The sequence below is a fragment of the Cryptotermes secundus genome, unplaced genomic scaffold, assembly GCF_002891405.2.
Source record: "Cryptotermes secundus unplaced genomic scaffold, Csec_1.0 scaffold1019, whole genome shotgun sequence".
Classification (NCBI taxonomy): domain Eukaryota; kingdom Metazoa; phylum Arthropoda; class Insecta; order Blattodea; family Kalotermitidae; genus Cryptotermes; species Cryptotermes secundus.
In genome coordinates, this window is record NW_019729226.1 from 31,582 (window position 1) to 56,247 (window position 24,666).

The 24,666-nt window shown below is 43.2% G+C and overlaps 1 protein-coding gene across 1 annotated transcript in view; it reads right to left on the bottom strand.

Moving 5' to 3' along the window:
• Positions 1–24,666, bottom strand: part of LOC111865575 (transducin-like enhancer protein 4) — a 399,537-nt gene that overhangs the window by 18,103 nt on the left and 356,768 nt on the right. Inside the window, exon 10 of the mRNA XM_023853727.2 lies at positions 4,666–4,764. Coding sequence (XP_023709495.1) covers positions 4,666–4,764 — 99 coding nt within the window. The remainder of the gene's footprint in view (positions 1–4,665; positions 4,765–24,666) is intronic.

Below are 24,666 nucleotides of genomic sequence, written 5' to 3' on the forward strand. Positions count from 1 at the left end.
TAATATCATACCAGAGGAATATATATAAAATTCAACCAGAAAATTCTGTATTTCCCATATATAACTATGGTTTCGGTTCATCGACTCTTACAAATCACAGCCCTTAGGGGGCACTGAAATTATAGTTTCACTAAATATGAAATTAAACAGTCCCAAAGACAGTTTGATAGAACAAGCATGATGACGACGGTGATGATGATGATGATGATGATGATGATGACAGTGATGATTTTGATGCTGCTGCTGATGATGATGGTGATGACAATAACATGAGGGATTAATAAATCTAGAAGCTCCTTTCTTTGTCAAAGGTCAACGATATGATATGGACTGACAATACTGTAATATCGACTGACTGCTGTGATCTCCTGATTCTATCACAACTAGCTACAATTACTTTTGCATTTGATTTTCATTTGTAGTTTATTTAATGGCACGTCAATAGTGAGTACCTAAAGCAGGCACTGCTATACCAGTATTCTGATAAATGACCAATAAATCAAGAAGGTCTGTTTCTAAACTGAATTACATCAACAGTCCAAAACCAGATGCATTTCTTGGTTTACAATTTTGTTGAACAGAAACATGTTGACAGAAATCACAATTTATATACTGAATGATAATTAAAATGTAAATTCCTCATTCAATCACAGTACTAAGGTGACATAGGAACACATGCATTATAATGAATGAAACTTCATGAACAATACATAAGAAAACTGAAATGATTACCTGTGCATATGTAGACTATCTGCATAGAGCAGACATACAAACAGCAGTTAATAGAATGTGTCGCTTAAAAAAAGCTTCCTTGTTAAGTGTCAAGCTTTCCATAAGGGGCAAGGAAAACCGAGGAATGATAATTGATATGACTTTACATACATTACACACGCAGTTACTTTCTATGCGGAACACACGTAAGCATATGCCTAAACTTGGTTGACTCTTCTAACAAACAATGATTCTTTCAGCCTGTGATCATTATGCATTCTAATTATATCCTTTGATGTAGTATCAGGCACAGTATGAAAATGGCAATACCCCTCATCAACCTATAGCTTTACACATACATAAAACACATCAAACTACCTAAAAATAAAAATATATCTATTATAATAAAGTATATTACAGCAATCACATAAAGAAAATAAATACCATTATACTGTTTTCTGCAAAATAGGCATTTATTCATATGATGCACAATGGTCTCTATGATGACATAAAAATGAAATTCAAATTGTTGTACATATTTCAGTAAACCTATTATCCTCCAATGGAGAGAAGGCAAAACAATTACCAAAGCCCCACTGGATGTACTGTTCAAGCTGAAAACATGAATGGGATTTTTGGATGACTCTTACTATTTCCATTGATACACTGAAGCTCAATTATAAAAAAATGAAGTGCAATGAAGTCAAGGTCAACCCATTCTCTTCATTAGAGGAAAGTAGGTAAAGCTCTCTTTGGGCAGACTGCTTTTCTGCGATGTAGACAGTTCCCCTGCATGAGGACAGAAGTTAATCATGGTGGCTCAGACCATATCTTAGCAAAAAAGCATAACAAACATATACTGATTTGCAACAGCAAACCAGAACTGACACATGAAAGATATGACTTACATTACACAGTTTTACCCCTTCTCAAGATCAATTTAATTCTGTAATGACAATACTTGCCTCTAACAGTGGCCCTGACCAGAATGCTTTAACTGTAGCAGTACAGTCTGTATGGTGTAAAAGCGAATCCAATCAGCAAAGAGGCTGTCGACCAAGTTGCTGATTAGCGTAACAAGTATTTCTTTCTACATAGACACCATTAACAAATTAGTCTAATTGCATTCATCTTCATAAAACACTCCCCACAGATGTCAGAAGAAATCACACAAAGAACATTTTCATTAAATGGTTTTGGATGTGAAGTAATTAGCTTGCTAAAATGAATTGCTTTCAATAAGGATACCATGTTCATATCACACTGTTAACTAAGTCAAGTATAAATTCAAGAAGGAAATCAACCCTGAACTATCCAAACCAATTAGCATGGTAAATTACTTCTGTGTAAGCACCCACCCTTATACTCCTCCTATCACCCTCTATGCACCACTTACCCTATTCATAGCAAATGTAATTACTGAAGGAAATGTTGGCCATTACATTATACTACATCTAGCAATCTCAGAGTGATTAACTACATAATTTAAACACTAAGAAAGACATTCCCACTGCTGACATTTGGAATTAAATTAATTTGTATAGCATCAAACAAAGAAGAAACTGGAGAGTACAATTTTCATGTCCATTTTTCCTTCTTTGCAATTCAATTTCTCAGCATAGTGCTTCCCATGCAGAAAGTGTTTTAAAACCTTAAGATAAAAATAAATAAAACAATAATTTTGTATGTTCTGCCATGCCAATGAGATTTTCGATTTTCATTCAGTTATAGGCATAGCCTCCAGAAAGAGAGTATTTCTTGATCTCAACACAAAAGTGAAAATAATCAAAGGAAGTGAAAATGGGAAGTTGTCAGTGAAAGAAATCGTGACAAAGTTTAAGGCTGAGAAAACTGAAGGGTATGACATATTAAAAGGCAAGTCAGAACTCGGTGACAAAATTGTAGCAAAGGTTCAATCAAACTGACATTAAGAAAAATTAGAAATGAGGACATTAATGAAACTGTGTGGTGTGGATGGTAAATGGGTGAGCTAGAAACTTTCCAACACATGGATAGTAGTAGGCCCTCCTCTTACAGCCGATTCGGATAACCGCGGCTTTTATCAAGTCCCCCAGTATGATTATACATGTTTTTAATGCCGTACATAATCCTGTGAAATGTTTTAATTAAAGTTTAAGACTGCACTGCAACATTCCATGCTGTACTTTGCAGGCGCAGAAGATAAAGCCCATAGTCCGCTATGAACAGGCAGTACTGATGTTGGTTCTGCTCTTGGGTTGTTATATCACGTGGATATGGAGGATGCTGCCGCTATCTTCAGAGTATAAGTGCGTAGACTGATAAGATTCTGTATATGTATATACAGCATTGTATTTTGGAAAAGAGGCATGCTGAGAGTGAGGCTGGTGCCTCCTATAACCCAACAGGCACCGTGTACAAGTAAAGCTGTAGACTGTGCTTTTCTCACCTCTCTAAACTTGGGGTTTTGTTGCAATGATGAAATGCTCAACCAGCCCGAATGTACTTTTAAATTATGTGTATGTAATTTAGTCAGCACAAAAATCTGTATACATAATAACAGACAAACTCCGTGCTTTTAGTCCGTAAGCGAACTATATCGACCGCCTCTGTGGTCTAGTGGACAGAGTTCCTGGCTAAAGATCCAGAGGTCCAGGTTCGATTCCCGGCGCTTTCAGATTTTCTGAGAAGTAGCGGGTCTGGAACGGGGTCGACTCAGCCTCGTGACGATAATTGAGGAGCTACTTGAATGGAAAATTAGCGGCTCCGGTCTAGAAAACCGAGATTAATGGTCGTGGGGATTCGTTGCGCTGACCACGCGACACCCTCTATCCGCTAAGGTTGGCATTACCTTCGCCGAAAAGCGGCGGTCGGTCATTCCAAAATCAGATAAATGTGGCTTCATTTACGACGCAGGGACTGAAGCTGTTCTCCAACACCCGCTTCATAGAGAAGGTCTAATGTAAATTAAAATCTGGTGCCAATTCAGAATGTATTTATATGGAGAGTGAGGAAAAAAGGAATATGTTAAACAAGGTAAAGCTGTCCCTGTAACAGGCCGTGGAGACCCTAGGGTTGTGATGCGTTGAGGCTCCCACATTTTATAGACAGTCGGCACATAGATAGCGGTGAGGCTGTCAGCTTTACGCGTCGGCCCCCTTCTACTTCCAGGAGGCTTCCTGGTACTCATTTCTGTTAGAGACTGAGTCGACCCCTGGGCCATACTGCGGCTGCATTGATTAGGTCTACTGAAAAATACAATGACCACGTCGGGAATCGTAACCGCGACCCTCTGGCTTGTGGCCAACTAGGGAAAGACTGGAAGTGTATAATATAAAATTATCTTAGTTTAAATTAATCTTCGAAACACAGAATTTACCATTTAATATATAAAATTCACAGTATGAAACACAAAAGGTACCAACGCAAAAAAAGGTAGAAACAAATTTGAACGTCGTCTGTGTGTGTGGTGCGCAGAGTCCGTGTGAATCACATTTACAAGCGACCATTAAAGACATAAGTAAAAGTAAAGCTATCCCTGTAACAGGCCATGGAGGCCCATAGGGTTGTGACATGTTGAGATTCCCACATTTTCTAGACAATCGGCTCATAGATGGTGGCATGGCTGTCAGCCTTACGCGCCGGCCGCCGTTTACCCCGAAGAATATTGCTGGTACTCATTTATGTTAGAGGCTGAGTCGACCCCAGGGCCATAGTTTGGCTGGAAGGATTAGGTCAATTGAAATAAATCCAATGACCTCTTCGGGACTTGCATTCGCGACCTTCCGACTTGTAGCATAGTGCCTCAGGAACTTCTCTTGGTCTTCACTTTGGGAAAGTTTAAGCAGGATACCGATATTTACATTGTGGGGGTTCCAAAAATCATGGGGCCTTAGCAACTATCCATTTCGTCCACTGAACATAATGGCTCTGGCCTCAATTCAGAAGACAATATGATAAAACATTGTTACTTACATGGCAGTCTTTTTCTTCCTTTTTTAGTTTTTTGTGCTCAGATTCCGGAGGGCTCCTTGGTCGGTATTTCTCCCTCTCCGCTGGAGAGATTGAGTTTCGCTGTAACAGAAAACAAGTTAGTTTTACTATGGCGTTACTCAGAAGTATGTAAGCAGTATCGTACAATCACCAGCATTGATATGCATAAAATAATTTCTCCATATTTTAGGTAGTAAAACGTCGATTTACTGTGAAGTCAACAATCACATTCCTTCTAGTCCAGTTTCCATGTAGTCGGCCCTAAATGGTGTCGCACATTTTATGACGCTTTAAGACAGGCGCCATTTGAGTTTACGGCAGCGCAATAACGTTATCTCCCCTTATAAAACCGCCATACTGGTCTCCCGAGATGGATGTACCTGCACGTATCTTGATACTACGGTCCTTACGAAACCACAATTCTAGTTATGACAAGACGCGAAGTGAAAATCTTTCGAAGCTCTCTTTCTGTTTAATCTCACGTTTTATGAGGGCGCTACCCGATTCGCCGCTGTTCCGGTCAATTTCGTCTTACTGTCTGAAGCCGATAAAGCCTTAACCCTCAGAGGACGGGGTATGAGAAAACGAGATGTGGATGGTTAAGAAAAAAAAAAAGAGAAAGCTTAAAGACAAGACGAAAGAGTAGGAGGGTAAGAATTCAGTGTAGCAGTAAGAAAGCTTGAACCATACTGCCGTTTTATTTGCTAAATTGGCTTTTCTCTTTCTTCTTGGATGATAGGCGGGATGTCGAGGCTGAACGCTAGGAGCAAGTTCCACTGCTTGCACATAGATGCCACCATGATCATCACTTGTTTGGCGGTGACCCCACATGACCGCCCTACGCATGGCTTAGTTTCCAGGCCCCGAACAAATGTAATTCGCTTCACTGGACGTGCCAGGGATCATTTCCTGCCATCAGAAGACACGAACACACACACACGTACGTTCACAGAAATTGTTCTTGTCAGTATAGGTAGAACGGAAGGCCATTAAGCTTCGTAGTTGCGGTATCTCGTTGTACTCCACACGAAGAGCCGCTAGTAAAAGACACAGTTCTTCTCATTTGTTTATTTAAATGGCATGATGTACAGCAGTGAACCGCCTCTGTGGTCTAGCGATCAGGGTTCCTGGCTACAATTTCAGAGGTCCCGGGTTCGATTCCCGGCGCTACCAGATTTTCTGAGAAGAAGTGAGCCTGGAACGTAGTCCATTCAGCCTTGTGAATATAATTGAGGAGCTATTTCAAGGAAATAGTGGCTACGGTTTAGAAAACCGAGATTAACGGCCGTGGGGATCCGTTGCGCTGGCCATGTGACACCCTCTATCCGCTAAAGTTGGCACTAACTTCACCTACAAGCGGCGACCCATCGGTCTATATAGTTTGCTTGCGGACTACAGGCCACAGAGTTTGTTTTGTGTCCGCAGTTTCCACATTCCCCACAACTTTCCGTTCCACGAGCACTGCCTCTCTTCCAGCCTTGCAGTCGTCGATCACACTAATTCGGTCATGCAAAAGGAGTGCCGGGGAGCTTACTTCCTTGTCAAACCAATTCAGTGCTAGAAAAACATGCACAGTTCATAACCACAGTATGAAACAGTTAAGAGTATTGCTGACATACATTTTGAAAATAAGAAACCCTTGAGTTACTGGAACACGTACTTCTCATTATACTTCCGGAAATTCCTCTGATTACGTGAAAAGATACCAGCAGCAACAGCAAGTGACCGGAAATGAAGAAAAGGCGCAAAACAACTAACTTCGTAGTTGTCTAAAGATTCCATACTGCATTCACTATTTCTTCCCTTTTCGCAGACAACGCTTGAGTCTTACTATGTGTGTTGACATGATCGTTTTGTGAACTGGAGAGATCACGAAGAATGCCGTCTTCTGGGAAGTGGGCCGTGTAGATCTTTGTAAATTTACGTTTTGGAGGAAAGTACCACGTCCATCTTTAGGTTAGAAAAATTCGCAAGCGAAGAACCAGCGTGAGCAGGTGGCAGCAGACTGAGCCACCAGTCGAAAACACCCAGCTATATAAGAATAGAGTGAGGGAGGGGGAGTGAGCCAAAAAGGAGGGGTAGGGTCAGAAATTGGTAACAAGGACAGGGCAAGCAGGTAGCAGAGCGGGACAGAGCAGCTAGAGAAAAAGCTAGGGTAAGGAAAAAGCCAGGGCTACCAAACGAACATTTACCCAGTAGCCACGGGGATAGAGCTGCCGAGTGTGTATTGACCCGAGTAGCCTTGTAGATCTGGCATCATGTTCGGGAGGTTTCTTGAGGGAGTAGATGAGAGGCTTCCACGACTTGCTAAGACAAAAAGCCATCTCTGTTCATACTGTTGGGATGGTGCTCCACGTATCGAGTTCTTGTGGCGAGGACAGAGGTATTGTGAAACTGAATATGGCATAGCAACTACGCTACGTGCTGGACCACAGGGAAGTCGGGGCAAAATATTTCTCTCCTTCCCACAGCGTAGACTGTCCTCTTACTCTATGGGCACCTGGAGCTATTTCCCCCGGCGGTAAAACGGCGAAGTCATCAAGCTGAAAACTCACTTCCATCTAGTGCCAGTGCTAATAATGATGGAGCTATACCTCGACTCCCTCATATGTCTTCAGGGCGTAGTTCTTCATTTATTAAGTACAAGAATACTTTTATCTTGTGACTGTAGGGTCCCACAACAAGGAAAGGAATCAAGGCAGGCCCAGAGGGAGACCTAGCAACCTGTCCAACAGGTACCGGAGTCTCTTTCACTGGAGATAAAATGGTAGGGGAGCGAAACTAGCAATCCACGTCCATAAAATGTGGAAGGAAAAAAAGACTGGAGCTTTGCCTCTACTTCCCCATGCATAATTCCTAATTTAGTACTTAATCAAAAGCTGGGAACTTGGACTTTTACATTTATGTACCAATAACATTTTTGATAAGTAGTAATTCTAGCGTGTAACTAGAACAGAGCTGTGGTTGGCAAAATGCGGGGAGGGGGATGCAGTCCCCATAGGTGTAATGAAATTCCACCACCTTGAAACAAAATTAAACTTAACCGAACTGATATCACATTTCTACGGCGTGTGGAACGGATTTACTTAAAACCAGTCTGATTGAATTTGACGTTCTTGAAACTAAATTACTGGAAAATTAATAATTCAACCACAATCCTCCCCAACTATCAATACCGGATTACAATTATATAGAGGATATAAGCGACCGGTGTGGGACGAAAAAGGCACAGGATTATTAAAGCGGCATACGAACAAAAACGTGGCGACGTACCAACTGCCGGTACTTGCTCTCTCCTTTGAAGCCTGAAATCAATGTAAATTATATTTAATAACTACGTTTCTACATCACAGAAAACACACTGCGTCCTGATTACCTAGTAACGCTATTTAGGGTAATAATCGCTGTTGATTTTCCATCTCACATAGAACCTCGTTCCTCTGTTTCATGCAATCATGCCTTTACATCTCACTAACCGCTCACGACCAGAGCTATATAAGGGAACGCGAATGGGGAAATACTTACATAAGCACATACACCACATAGGCCTACAAATCAGAACAGTTTTAAATCTACTATTCAGGGCACACGAAATTAATTACATTAAAATTCCGACCTCAAGTTTTCAGGATCAGAATTCGTTTGCGTACTTCACAGTATAACAATCTACATGGCCCGCGCCGTGTATTCATTCTTACGTTCATGAGAGATCACTCAAACATAAATGCTTTGAAACACGGCCCATGAAACGGTCTTCTCCACCGTCGTTCCCGGCAGAGCTTATGTATATGTAACTTTCCTGTCCACATTCTGTCAGTTTCCTGATCCTACCGCGGACGGAATACAAAACACTCAAACATATTAAATTTGCTGTGTACTATTCCAGACATGTACAACACAAGGTCCTGTGGCACAGTGAAGTACTGGCCCAGAGCGCTGAAGGGGGAAGGGTGGGTAAGAGTGGGTCAAAGCGACTTCGAACTACGGTACTGGAAGTTGAAGCGCGGGAGATCCAACCTCTGACGACACAGACAGTACACACCGGTCAACAGTTTGTGGCAGAGGCTCGAATCCTCTTATGCAATTTTTCTTGTAACAGCACAAGTAAACTTTTTAATCTCCTGTAATCATTATGCTTAAACACTGCGATGAAAACAGTTTTTACTTACTGAACTAAAATGTATTCTGAGTTGCATGTTTAAATAGCAGTCGGTACAGCGACGGGTTGGACGGCAGAGGTTCGATTACGGGATGTAGTAAGAGAATTTTATCTTCTCCACAGCGTCCTGGCCGACTCTTGGGTAACCCAGCCTTCTATCGCACGGGTACCGGGGACTCTCACACCGGAGTTAAAGCGGCCAGGGCGTGAAGCTGACCACTCACCTCCAGGCACTGCAGAAGTCTAGATTTTTGGTTTCACCTCCACTCCCTCATAAATATTCATGGCATTGTACATAATTAAGCATAAAGAAAACTTTACTTTTTTTATGTGTTCAAAATATTTGACGAAACGTACTTGCCTGTTAATGAATTTAAAAATTATGTTTCAATGTCCAAAGTGTGGTATATTTATTGCTTGAGAACCCGTTCTGCTGTAGCCATTTCCATCATTACACAAACATATCGCCACACGTTCGTGGGTGTATTAATAAACTCTATGCCTCTGAAGCATATNCACTTCCATCATTACACAAACATATCGCCACCCTTTCTTTGCCAAAGAACACGTTCGTGGGTGTATTAATAAACTCTATGCCTCTGAAGCATATGTACATGTACAAGTACACCAGTCCTTAAGCATCTGAGCTGCAGTGTTACCAATTAAGAACCAGCTGAAGGCCGCGCCATAGCTCTGTGGCTTCCCACCGCGGTGACCCGGGTTCGATCCCGGGTCTGTTCAAGTAGGATTTATGGTGGACAAAGTGGCGCTGGGGCAGGTTATGTCCAAGTACTTCGGTTTCCCCTGCCAATCTTCATTCCACCAAATTCTCCATCATCATAATCACCCGAGGCAGGTACAATATGCCAAGCAGTGGCCGACGTGCTGAGTGAACCCAGTTGGACTCCACCCCCCACTAAGCGAACTATAAAAAAAAAAAGAGAGAGAGAGAGAGAGAACCAGCTGCTAAGGCTGATATTGTTTCACACAAATGTATCGTAACATATTACTGATTGTAGCGCTGTTAAACAACAAACTCAGGAAAAGCATGTGAGATCTGAGGTTCTCACAGCGGTGGTTATGAAGAGTTCTGTCTTCTGGGATATAGCGCTGTGTAGGCCTTTGAAAGTCAATCGACGTTTGCCTGTGCTTGCCACCTGCTCTTCACACGGGTTTCTTACTGACTATTTTTCGATCCTGAAGATGAAGGTGATATTCCTCCGAAACGTCGGTTGACATTCAATGGACTTCACAGTGTTATATTCAAGAATATAGTATTCTTAAGAATAGCACGTTCTGATTTACTAATAGCAAGTGAATACCTGCAGTATGTTGCGAACAGAATCTACTAATTTCTAATGATGACGTAACGACCACGTCATTAACTGACGATGACGCACTCTCCTTCCCATAGCGGATGTAGTATGACGTAAGGAGCAATGAAACCGAGTAGTGTGGTTATAGGTGGAGTCTACACGAAGCCTGGATATTTCAGGCGGTACAGAGACTAGACTATGGGCTGGATGACTCAGGAATCGTGGTTCGATTCCTCCGCAGAGGCAAGAAATTTATCTGTTACATATCGGCCATATCGATTCTGATGCCTACCCAATCTTCTATCCAATGGGGCTCAACAGTAAAGACGCCCAATCGCGAAGCTCATAATCCCACCTAGTACCGAGATTACGAATACGTGAATCTATACCTCCACTCCTGTTGGAGCATGGGCATTGAGAACAATGACACTGCACCAGCGACCTATTAGTATTATCGTATGTATATCCTATCACCAATAAAACTCTATCTTTTTAACTGCTGATATGATTCTCTTATGTACAAGAAAACTTGTACCTAATTCACGATTATTAAATTTACTTGGACACCTCCTGATGGAAACACTGACAGCCAAATTCAACATTTCGATAAACAGGAGACGGCAATGAGGCGTACCTGATGTCCGATCGTTTATCACAGCAGACTGTGATACTGGCCACTATCTGGAGGTGGCAAAAGTTAGGGAGAGACTGGCTGTGAGTAAACAGGAACAGTATCGTGTTGAAATCTGAAAAAGGTTCCCATCTTTTAGAACTTAGCCACTGAGGTGGATATTAATAGAACTTGGGAAACTGACAGAATATCAAAATTTCAGCCAAAGAGAGTCTAAAATATTATGAACTGAAGAAGCACAAGTTATGGTTCGACGAAGGATGCTCAGAATTGTCAGATCAAAGGAAATAAGCCAAACTGCAGTGGTTACAGAATCCAAGCGAAATAAATGCCAGAAGGCATTTCAGTAATAAAGAGCAGGAAATCTGAAATACAAAATTAATGAGCTTGCAACGAACAGGGAAGAAGAGGAAGTCATAAAGGATGTTGGTGGTAAAGCTACAAGGAAAGAGACCACTAAGCGACCAAGGCGTAGGTGGGTGGATAATATTAAAATGGATCTAGAGTGCTAGGATGGGGTGGTATGGACTTCCTTGGTCTGGCTCAGGATTAGAACCAGTGGAGGGCTGTTGTGAACACGGTAGTAAACCTTCGGGTTCCATAAAATATTGGGAAGTTCTTGAGTAGTTGCACAACTGGAGGCTTCTCAATAAGAACTCAGGTCTGTGTTAGTTGTACCTCCACTCCGCCACCCGTCTTCACAGGGACAACTTTACTTCCTATCGTACTTTGTCGCATTACTTATTTTGCGTTTTCTCAGAATACGAACGCCATGAACTTGATAATTTAGAAAGGCAGGCGCATTTAGGCAGTAAGCTCGTCACAATATGAACAGGTCTACGCATTATCAGTGCTGCTATCTATACGTATCGTATGAACGTTTTTCGAGACAGGTGGACAGGGTAATACCGATTTGTGAATAACTGTCATTACATGTCTGGGTGCCCGGGGACATGTCACACCGAGTGCTGAGGGTTTGCCAACCTTCCAGATGCCATCTTCACGATAATTGCTTTGGCGAGTGGCAGTGGAGGGGGTTCATAGCTCTTACATAGGTCTCGCGTAATGCAATGTGTCCGAGGAGTAGCCCAATGCGAGGGCTACATAAAAGCTAGCAAACGCCTCACAAATTAACCTTGAAGACAGCAACTCTAAGGTTCGTCGAAATTGAAAATACTCAACGTTCAACCGGGTAGAATCCCGAAAGACGAAACCTCATCACGCACCAGGTTCTGAATACTAAGGGCAAGAACCTTTCATTACAGTTTACTGCTGCCATCACTTGTTCCTATTAGTAACTACCACTAACTCTGATGTCCGCTAATGTATAGTACGACATAAGAGCAAGCACTGGCCTCATATTTTACAGATAAGTGTATTTTAATGGTCACGACATTCCAAAATGCACAGACGAAAAAGGACGGACAGACCGAAAGCAGCAAAACTTGGGAACGTTGTTTTGCTTCTCTACGAAACGCCTCATACAACTGTCGCTGAAGTACAAACTTCGCAGCAAAGCGAAGTGAATTATGCGTATAAAACAAAGGTTGTGGGGGGGGTGTTGAGATTTACTTAGATACTTGTTTAAAACCTCTCCCTTCTGGTCATAGTGTCTTCAGACCCTTCCTACTCCCACCAAAGGAACATTTGGACTTCACAAATCTCTCCCATGCCTATTCCTTTTCCATTTTTTTCTACGCCCAAAAAATCTTAACATGGCTAAAACCTGCACCCTGACACCCGTATACTGTCCCTTACCCCTCAGCATGACGAGCGTGAGATAGCAGATATAGAAAACGACTCTTTTACGATCCCCAAACCCCTCTGTAACCCAACCCTAGAAGAAATAAAAATCTACCAAATCTGTTTTTCTCGCTGGATGCACAGAAGGGGCTGGGGGGAGGAAAGCACGAGAAACTCAATTTAATATTCACTTTGTATTTAACGAGGGTTGTAGCAAGCCCAGTACTGCTCAACAGAGAATATAACTAAGTAAGCCAGCTAATATCAACCCCTACCGAGAGTAGCCCACTTGGGGGTAGTATCTATTATGTATAGTATAGGGGAGAGATGCATGGGACCCTCGTTTATTCTCAACAATAGACTATGTGTTTCTACGGAATAGCCCTAAAGAGGAAGGGGTGTTTTCGCGGCCTTGTAAATTGATTACAGGCCAGAGAACTTTCCGCCCTCACTTCAATAGCCGAAAGTATAACTTGACGCACCCTCACCAACAGTAAAGGGAGTTTGGCTGCTGGGGGAAGCAGAAGAGGAAAAATTGTGCAGGGATTTGATGAGGGGCTGACCCAATAGGTGATGAATGGAAAACCCCCATTTTGGATAATAGTGGGGAGGGAGAAGAATGGAAAGAAACAGCCCGAAGCTAAGGGCAGGGAGGATAAGAGAACAGTATGCTGTGCTTTTCCACTTTATACTTGACTCATCCGTGTAGAAATGGGGGAAGTGGCTCTGATTATCTGCGCGTCAAAGTTAGGGGTCCCCTCTATTTACATTGCATCGCATTTGAATGTCCAAATTCTCCGCACTAGCCACACGAGACGACTGAAGTGCGGTAGCACGGGCCAATTAATACGCACTTCCTACTCACGCCTTCATTGAAAAAAACAAAAAGCCTCATGTCCAAGGTCACGTCTGTCCGTTTGTCTGTCACCTAGCAACAAAACCATTGACAAAATTATTCATTTAAAATTCCACAACAATGAGAAGTCGGACAAGCCCTCTCTTCAACCGCGCTCATCTGAAACACTCCCGACTTAATTAAGGTCGCAAAAGAAAACTTTCTTGTATACGGTTTGGTATACTTTTACACGAGAGTGACCATCTCCCGCCAACCTCATACTGTGACTGGCTTCAGCCGGTACTTCCTTCAGCTGTGGTACAACTTCGCCAACCAGAGGTGGTCGCTAGGTCGCTAAACTTCGCTCGCAAACTAATACCACGGAGTTCGTTTGTGGCTCCTGGGCTGGTGACATCCAACGGCCAACCTCCAACTTCAGCTATCAGTTCTCGACTGCCTTCAGAGCCGAACTAACTCACAAGTCCAAGTCCAAGTCCTATTCACATTGCGACTGACGGTCCGTCAGTCTGTCTGTCTGTCTTGATGTCGAGCCCCGGCTGGAGCTCATGAGCATGATATTTTTTTCTTATATGAAAGTTACTGTCCTGTTCATTTGGGGCGCCCTCTGACGAGAGGTCGGGTCTATCATGTCAGTCATAGTCCGTATTAGTAAGTCCACTGTCAGTATTTACTTATATTTACAAATTTAATCTTAATTCCTATTTCTATGTACAATATATACAAGGCCTCTATTAATCCAGGCTCAGTACAGCAGATTATGCCCTATTTCTACTAGTATTCGCTACCACGGAAGTCTCGACACTTGAACGGTCGTATGCCTCACTGCCGTCAAGTTTAATCCTCTTATACTTTCTGTGTCGGGCTTCGCCTTGTCTGATGTTGCGAACATTCTCATTTTCATGATTTTTATGACTTCTGCTTGTTTCCTGCATAATTTTATTATATAGTCATATACGTACGGGATTTTAAATGCCATGTGCAAGTCGCGGGCCGGTGTGCGCCTTGGAAAATTTTCAATGGTGCGGAGAACTTTGTTTTGCAGGCGATGCAATTTCACTAGATGAGTGTCTGCCGCGAATTCACAGGCGGGACTAGAGTAAATCATTACGGATCTAATAAGAGCTTTGTGGAGGGTCATTTTAATGTTAGCGCTCAATCGCTCACTTTTGAATGGGGAATATACTCTAATGAATGTTCTGAAGGCCTTGGCTTCGATCATTTCTATGTGCAATCCCCATGTAACTCTCTTATCGAAGATTACATCTAGATCTTTTGCGCTGTTTACAAATGGAATATTTCGTCCATTTAGAGTGAGACAAAACTAAGGCGTTCGACGACTACGGGAGAAGTAGACCACCTGAGTTTTATCTTCTTTAATATTCTTTATTTATTCTTCTTAATATTCTTTAATAATCTTCTTTTAATATTCCAGCGCTCACACCAGGTCTGCATTGAGCTGAGACCGCGCTGGAGTTTTCTAACAATAAAACCCTCCTTGCGATCTCTCGCATACAGACAGGTGTCGTCCGTAAAGAGGGCCATGTGAACGCCTAGTGTTTGGGGGGCATCATTTATGTACAAACTGAAAAGAGTAGGGGAAAGGACTGAACCTTGTGGCACCCCTGCTTGCATTTTCCTTGGGGTTGACATTTCGCCTTCAACCGAAACCCTGAATTTACGCTGAGAAAGACAGGACCCACTAAGTTTGGTCAAACTGTTCGAGAATTCCAATTCTGATAACTTATACAGCAAGCCTGAATGCCACGTGGTATCAAAGGCTTTTTCGATGCCCAACAACACCGCGGCCGTAGACATTTTGTTGTTGAAATTAAGTAATAAAACGTCTACGGCCTAAGAACTCCTTATGAAGTCTCAATGCGACCAGCAAAGAAAACATAGCTTCCAACACTCCCTCCATTGTTGCGTGCGCACGTTGCTTAGCAATGACTCTGGTACTGTTGAAACTGAAGAATCACCATTGCTAAGATTCGTTACCAGGAAACGTCTAGTGAAGACACTGTAGAGGAATAGCCTTTGTGTAGAGCTGTTACCAAGTAAAGACTGATTAAAGTAGACTCAGAACACTTAGTGTAGTTACGACCTGTGAGTGGTCAATAAATTTATTCACAAATTCAAACCCTGTCTACAGTTACTAATATACGTGACAATAATATGCACCCACCTACGTCTTGGATTTCCTAGTGGCGAAAACATAATCAATTTATAATTTAACGTTTAAAGGCGTGTTCCTTGTATATTTCGACACATCTACATCTAAATATCGTTTTAAATTATACGTGACCGCAGAAACTTTTGTTTAGGAATCGCTAGTTTCTGAGATGCGCAATAAATGTATCCCCATGCGAAGTATGACAAAGTTAGTGGAACAACACGTATGAGAATTTGATCGTCCTAAATTGTAGTGCTATAAGTATGCTTCATTATTTTTTTCATAGTTATACAGCACTCCTCAGGCCTGTCAACATGACTGCAGTTCGTTCAACAAGACTCTCTTCACACGGGCCCCGACGGAACCCGAAGCCAAGAAGGACCATGCTGGCGAGGACCAGTAGCAATTTACTTGATTGGAATCGAAGAATTTCCGTCCTAGCCGGCATCCGCGAAAAAAAAAAATAGAATGCCCATGTTTCTGCGAGAATGTGAAGTCTAAACCACGTGGCTATAATCTGATCATAAACCATTACCCTCGGTTTTTCCTTCTTCTTCTGTTGCTCCTACTTGGAGCATAAGGCATCCCTGAAACTCTTCGTTTCACTTCAATTTTCTTAATCTAAGACAGCAGGCAGGACTCCTTGTACGGTGGATCGGCCCGTCGCAAGGCCGCTACCTAACACAAACAGACATCCATGTCTTGAGTGGAATTCGAACCCACGATCCCAGTCTTCGAGCGGGCGAAGACATTTCATGTCTTAGGCAGCGCGGCCACTGTGACCGGATTATCCTCAGTTAGTGTTCACTATTTCGCTGAGTGAAACTATTTCTGGGGTTGTTCAAACCCACTATTTTGGGGTATATCCATCGCCCGAGTTTGTTTAAACCACAAAATCATGGGAAGTTGTTTTAGTTCCGCATTCAGGTTACTCAACATGTATTTCTGGGCCAGGATAGCAGAGTCACTGGAGTCACAGGACTACGGTCTGGACAAGCTGGAATCGGAGTTCGATTCCCAGCAGAGGGAGATAGTTGCTTCTACTCCACAGCGAGTGTAGAAGCCGACCTAGTTTCCCAGCCAAAAGGTAAAGCGGCATAGAAATGAAGCTGGCAGTTTATATCCATCGAATGCTGAGGTTAAGAATGCGTGGCGTCCTACGTCTACTCCGCTATACGTGTTCACAGCGCGGGACTTAATTGTCCCCGCACGAGAACTTTACTTCCTACCTTCTACTACAGGCAGGCAGTGTGCCATAGCCCAGACGGTTCGATGCTGGCTTCCCACAGCTGCGGCTCAGGTTCGATCTCAGAGCAAGTATTGTAGGATTTGTGGTGGACAAAGTGGCAGTAGGGAGAGAATTGTACAGTGCTGCAGCTTTATCTGCATATTCTCATTCCACTAAGTGTTTCACATTCATTACTCACCCTATAAGCGGATGCTATAAGGTCTGATACTGACAGCGTCATTAAATAACCAACAAACCGCAGTCAACTTATAGAGATCATACTAATATAGAGAAAGACCGCGCCATAGATCAAGCGGTTAGTCGCTGGCTTTCCACCGCGGCGGCCCGGGTTCGATCCCGGGTCTCGTCAAGTCGGATTTGTGGTGAACAAAGTGGCGCTGGGGCAGGTTTTCTCCGAGTACTTCGGTTTCCCCTGCCAGTCTTCATTCCACCAATTGCTCCACAATCACCCTCACCTATCATCTGGAGCTGGTACAATAGGCCAGAAGTGGCCGCAGTACAAGGGACTTAGTCCCACCCCACTGGCAATAAAAAGAAAGTAGAGAAAACAATAACAAGGTAATGTGGCGTCTTAAATGTGTGCCATGTGCATCACGCAACACACCGTAACAAGATCTGATTTCTACTCTCATGATTAGAGTAAAGAAATGGGAATAATGAGAAACATGTCTCTCTTCACATAAAATCAAGTTTTGCCAGAACCTTACTGTACTTCGCGCAACCGCATTAAGGAAGACATAAAATCTCCATCATTCCGACCAACAAAACTTCCCCATTCCATTTTATGCCGGTCAACATCCAGCTAGCAGCGAATGTAAACGACCACCATTTATTCTGTCGCTAGCTAGAGCGAACACAGAATCCGCAATGCTACGGCGCTATAAAGACTCATCCGGGCTTCATAACGCCCGTAGACTTACATGAATGCACGACTGTTTCATTTGTAACGAAATGGGGCGGAACTGCACGCCTGCGGGGAAGTCCCTCTCTCACACACACTCGGCTGGACTGAAGTACTGCTCGCTCCTAGGAGCCGTAATCCTTCCGTAAGGAGACAAGAAGTGCCACTTAAAAGGAGTAGCACGGGCACACCATTGATGGGACACTTTGAAAACAAAATAAAACACGAGAAAAAAGTCTGTTCGGTAGCGAGAAAGGTAACGTATTTTCCACAACGATATAATGGCTGTTAATAAAAGTTTACTAGATCAGAAATAGAGGCTGAAACAAACATGAAAAAAAAACTGAACTTATACGAAAAGAATTCTTTTGAGATTATTCGTACTGAACTCATTGTGACTTATAGCTTTGTTTTTTTGGAATCGAGTTTTGTTTTTATTTATTTTAAGAGTCTGTCAGTATGTCACTCTATATTGTACCGAATAAAACAAAAACAAAAAATAAACTCCGTGGCTTGTAGTCCGCAAGCGAACTATACCGGCCAAGCGATCGCCGCTTGTCGACGAAGTTAGTGCCAGAGTGGTCAGCGCAATGGATCCCCACGACCGTTAATCTCGGCTTTCTAGACCGGGGCCGCTATTTCCTTGAAATAGCTCCTCAATTTTCCTCACGAGGCTGAGTGGACCCCGTTCCAGACCCACTATTTCTCAGAAAATTTGGTATCGCCGGGAATCGAACCCGGGACATCAGGATCTGTAGCCAGGAACTCTGACCACTAGACCGTAGAGGCGGTCGTATATGGTATCGAATGGTAAGTGAAAATGAACTGGAATTTATTTTGACGAAAGTGGCTGTGGTCATATCGAGGCCCTATTTCATCATTTGCCTGGAGAGACTGAGAAAAACCACATAAACATCAAGAGAAATGAAGAAAGCAGTCTTCTGGGATTTGGCACCGTGTATATGTGGTGTTAACCGACGTTTCGGAGGAACGTATCGCCCCCATCTTCAGGGTTGAAGAAGTATAAGTAAATCTGCAAGCGACAACTTGACCGTGTCTCACGGTGTTGTCGCTTGCAGATTTACTTACACTTCTTCAACCCTGAAGATGGGGGCGATACGTTCCTCCGAAACGTCGGTTAACACCACATATACACGGTTCCAAATCCCAGAAGACTGCTTTCTTCATAGTCACCGCCGTGAAAGCCTCAAATCTTACATCAAGAGAAATGTCCCGGCCGAGATTCCAATCGACCTCTAGAATATGAGTTCTGTCTTCTGGGATATAACGCCGTGTATTCCGATGAAAGCCAACCGACGTTTCGAAGCAACACTTCGCCACTATCTTCTGGCTTCAAGAATAAGCCAAACGAGAATCCAGCATGAGACAGTAGCAAATCCTTCCGAAGTCTAAAGCGTTTCAATCACACGAACCTGCTCGGTAAAGCGATTTTTGTGGGATTATTCAGTATCAAGAATTGAGCACAGGTGTTACGAAACAAAAAGATGCGTTTTAGTAGAAATCGGTACACAGACAGTACCAATTAATAAGTTAGTTTCCGTTCATATTCTGCTTCACAACTGATGGGGAAAAGGTAGTATTTGTTCAATTACGCTGTTTCGATCGAATTGGTATTAAGCCCATATACGGACCAGTTCCGCCACATGCATAAAAGAAGAGGATGTAATCAAACTGCGAGTGCACTGGATGTAAATGATTCCAGAAAACCCTTAAGGGGAATGCTTCGCTGATGCTGTTCCCTCAGTCAAGATGAAATTCCAACTCCAGCACCCGACCGCTAGAAATAATCACATTGAATAAAAGGCAAGGTCTAAGGGGAAAGCTGAATTGGAGGGGGGAGGGATGCAGGTGAGGGTAAAGGGACTACAGTACACGGATATTCAGCTTCAAAGAAAACTGATCCTAGTTGGGCACTCTGAAGAATGTTCAGCATGAGATTCGATTCCCGTTGCAACCGATACAAAGGGAACCTATAGAGGCAACGAGGCTCCAGCTCAAGCACACAAACCAATTAAATATTTTGCTGTTAGGAGTGTTTTCTTATTCGCTTAGTGGGGGGTGGAGTCCAACTGGGTCCACTTGGCACGGCGGCCACTGATTGGTCTATTGTAGCCTGCCCCGGGTGATTATGATGATGGAGAATTTGGTGGAATGAAGTACTCGGAGAAAACCTGCCCCATCTCCACTTTGTCCACCACAAATCCCACTTGACCAGACCCCGGGATCGAACCCGGGCAGCCGCGGTGGGAAACCAGCGACTAACCTCTTGAGCTATGGCGCGGCCTTAGTAGTGGTTACTTTTGCCGTTCCGATAGGATTTTGCCTAATTCGCTTTAACCACTTCACGTTTCCATAAAAATTAAATTACCATCTATCACCATACAAAACTACGGACAACATGGAATAGCACTATTTAAATTTCTAATTGCAAGCGATTCTAAAAACAAGCTTTACATTCTAGACTCCAGCTAAAACAGCGTCGGACTAGTACCCACAGTTCTGCTGAGTATTCTGACAGCTAAAGTACTTTCCATTTATACCTCCGGCAGGCAACACCGAAATTGGAAGTTTCCCTATATCAGTCGCTATCCTTAGGTTTGACTTGCACAATAAAAACGCCGATCACTGCGCACAAAAAAAAACTATCATATGAAATATATGAGACAAAATAAGGAACTGGTCACTAAATAAAAAATCGTTGAAAATGTACCTTTTATGAAAGGGGCCAACATTTTGGTCTTCGGAAAGTGTACGGTTTGTTCAATTTGGTTTATAAAAATAACCACGAACAGAGCACCTATACACGTCATGCATCCGTACAAAAATTACAGGAATGTCTCAGTAGCATGAATATCCATCTATCTATCTATCTATCTATCTATCTATCTGTCTATCTGTCTGCCTGCCTGTCTATCTGTCTATCTATCTATCCATCTATCTATCTGTGGCTCTACGGTCCTTGTGGACCTTGGATGCTTTTACAGTTTTCTTAATCCTATATAGTCGGTAGAACTCCTTGGACGGGGGATCAGCCAGTCGCAAGGCCGCTGCCTACACACGGAACAGCACGAACACAGAATAGACGCACAAAGACATCCAAGCCTTGAGTGTGATTGGACCTCGCAATCCCTGAGTTTGAGCGGACGAAGACAGTTCATACCTTAGACCGCGTGGCCACTGTAAGCGGCGCAGCATGAATATATCAGGCATAATAATAAGAAGCTACGTTTACTTACTGGTGCTGAAGCTTCGTGCCGGGTTTACCCTCATGCTGGTCCCTTCGCATGCAATGCCTCCCGTTTCCTACTACAAGATTCAGTGAGTAGCTTCATAGTTAAACAGTCTAGCAGCAAAAAGAGTCCTCCACTGGCGCCTATTACACTTCACCGCCACATCATCCTTCCCCATCTCTTTCACCCCCCCCCCCTTCACTTCACAACACAGCGACAATTTGTACTTCGTCCCCTTCTTCCTAACGCCACCCCACACTTCACAACAGGGCTGTCGCTAATACACCCTTCCATCAGATATGACACTAAGAATTCCAAGAAAAATGCTACCTCCTACATTGTAACACCATCGGAGGAACGTACTGCCTCCATCTTCAGGTCCGAAGATGACTCCAAGCAGCTTGTGACAGTACGTACGTTCTAAATGTAACTTCTATCAGACTACATGGCGTCATATACAGAATGATACAGATTGGAGAAGAGTCTTTGTTGTAAATGTAACCGTCTCTTAAAAAAATTCTTTTCCTCATATAAAATCCGAAGGTTCGTTACCGTGTTCACAAGAACACTGAGCTAATTGACTTCAGTCCACGTCCTCCCACCCATTTTAATATTATCCCCCATATATGCCAGGGGTTCGCCGAGTGATCTGTTTTACTGCATACACATACTGCAAAATGATATTTTAGAGTTTCACAGCTTTCAACCTGTGGTATCCCACTGGTTCGAATACGGAACCTTTTGAGTATCCTGCTAGGTTAATACTCTACCCATGCTCCCAACTGTTGCCAATACTTTACAAAATACAAGAAGTTTTGAGAAAAGCTAATTGCTATTTTACGACTGGTGGTTTACAGCCAATCGGTTCATCTTGGCGACAAGCCCCTTGGGGCTCACGACCAGCATTTTTTTTTCAACTGAACACTTGTGGAAATCCTTATGTAACACACTTTCTGACGAGAGGATGGGTCTGTCATTTACAACTGCTGCTGGGCCTCGCCAGCGCAAGTCATTCTCAAGTTCGAGCCACGTGAGACTATATTCTGCTCTCAGATTCGAGACTCTCCCATCCTGGAGGGCCAGGTCCCCGTATTTATAACCTCCAGAAACAGGGTGGCCCAGTTATACCCCCCAGGCACTGGGTTCCCTTTTCGTCGCCTCCTTCAACTCTCAGAGTTACGGTGAAGGTATTCAATCCCGCCTCCACACGACACGGACCGCATACAAAACAAGGCACTGAACAGTTCTCCTACTGTCGCGTAAGTATTCGTTGCCGTGGAAATGAATGTGCCTACCGAATAGAGACAGGAGGATACCAGGCACACAGGCAGCAAGGCGGTCTTACAAGCGTCCTTTATATATCTTAAGAAACGTAAGCTAAAAACGTACTGATCATGCGTGAAATTATTAATGCGTGTGCACCGGTTGCAGGTAGTAATCTGCCGGTTGGTGCACCTGCCACCTGTCGTCAGCTGTCGTCACTCTTACGAAAAAAAAAAAGCTTATTTAGAAGAGATTTTTTAAATCTGAATTTAGACTTTTCTCAGTACTGAATGTTATGATTGGATTGGCCGCGCCATAGCTCAAGCGCTTATTCGCTGGCTTCCCACCGCGGCGGCCCGTGTCTGATTCCGGGTCTGGTCAATTGGGATTTGTGGTGGGCAAAGTGGCGCTGGGGTAGGTTTTCTCCGAGTACTTCGGTTTCCCTTGCTAAAATTCATTCCACCAAATTTTCCATCATCATAATCACCCGGAGCAGGTACAATAGGCCAATCAGTGACCGCCGTGCCGAATGGATCCAGCTGGACTCCACCCCCCACTTAGCGAATTCATTTTTTTTTTAAGAATTATGATTGGATTGTCAGTACGTGAAGAGAAGCCCCTATTATTCAAATGAAAATAACGTAATAATTAAAATACTGTCAGTACAATGACGCCTACCCGGTCACTGGAATAGGCAAGCAGAACTAAACCTCCGAAGGCCAGGAAGCCCATTTCAGAAAATGTCCAAAACAGTATTGGTATGGTAACTTGTAAACACGTAACAGAGGACGTAATAGGATAAGTGAGGGAAACGTCAGCTGAACCCCCGCGAAATTAGACCAAGACCACTTTTTCCGGATCTTTTTCGAATTCATCTTTCATCTGTCACCCTACAATTTGACGCTATACAGACTGAGATACTGAAAACGAGGTGAGAAGACCCACAGAAACATTTCTGTGAAGAACCGTAAACCATACGTGATTTTCTAAGCATCTCAAGTCTACCAAGCACCATGACTTAAATTAATAAGGGGTAGGCTTTAACCGGTCCACGCACCACGATCCAAGCACCATTTCAAAATTCTATTGGATTACGAGATGCAAATGCCGAGCAGTTCGGTAAACGTTCACAGATGTTTAGGGGAAACGCCCTGCTTGTTGCTTCCTGCCAGCATCTTTTTGGCTCAGTCTTCGACCCTGAAGATGGAGGCAATACGTTCCTCCGAAACGTCGGTGAGCTTCGATAGCACAATCACTGCTGTTACAACCTCAAATCCATTTAGACCGTAAGCATAAAACACCAAAAGTAACGACGTGGATATACGCTTCGTTGGATCGTAATAATCACAAATTCATAAAAAAGTTTTTAGACAGACTGTACATCGTTAGCAAAACGCTCCATTGCGCACGCTGCAAGCACCAACTCATATAATCTGCTCTTCTTTCCTATTCTTTTCTTCTTTTCCTCCCTGCCGGTCTCTATCCACACATCTTAGTCTCTTTTCCATATTCATATTCCACTATGTACTCGATTCTGTATGTCTCAACAATCTTCCATACTTGAAAGCACTTCAACAGAATCGCTGAATTCAATGCAGAAGTACGGAGGCAATCGCTGTACAATTACCACTTCTTGCGGGAAGGAAATAGTTGTGCAGACGTCCTTCAAAGCCGACATTTGAAACTGGAGAATAAGACATGCTTAAAAACTGCACGACCGCTGATAAATGCATTCCAAGGGTAGACGCCCCATTCCGAATAAGAATTTCAAAAACTAGTTTAGTACGTAGGATTCGAACAGCCATCCATATTATAGTCCATCTAACATGCGAACCACGGCGCCATACTTCGCGTAGGCAAGCTTTAAGAAGAAAAGTATGTCTGAATTTCCCATCGGCGTATGAACGTGGGAATGTCTTAAAAACAGAATCTGGTTAGTCTAGTGATGACGTAACGGTCTACGTCACTAACTGATGGAAACGCACCTTCGTTCCCATAGCGGATGAGGTATAAGCAAAAAATGGAATAAAACTCTTCCTGGGTTGTGACGCCATGTAGTCCAGTGTAAATTGGACGACGTTTCGGAGGAATGCAATTGCTTCTAAGTTTAGAGAGTAAACAAAGCAAGCAACCGGCTTGCTGCTTCATTCGTACTGCTTGGCTTACTCTTCGACCATCCGAAACGTCTGTGAACTTGCACCGGACTACACGGCGTCATATTGCAGGAGACAGTCACGCTGTAAGAGCCTCAAATCAAACTGTTCTTATCTATTGGTTCTCGTGTTTTACTGTTTTGCTTCAAAGCCTGTTAGACAGAGGTACATGTGTTACTACACGCATCTCTCTAATGTATGGATAGAAGTGAAGTTGCCACTATGCTTAGTTAAGCACCACGCCATGAGCATGTAGGTGGGCGAAGTATAGCTCCACCATTCTTGACCTCG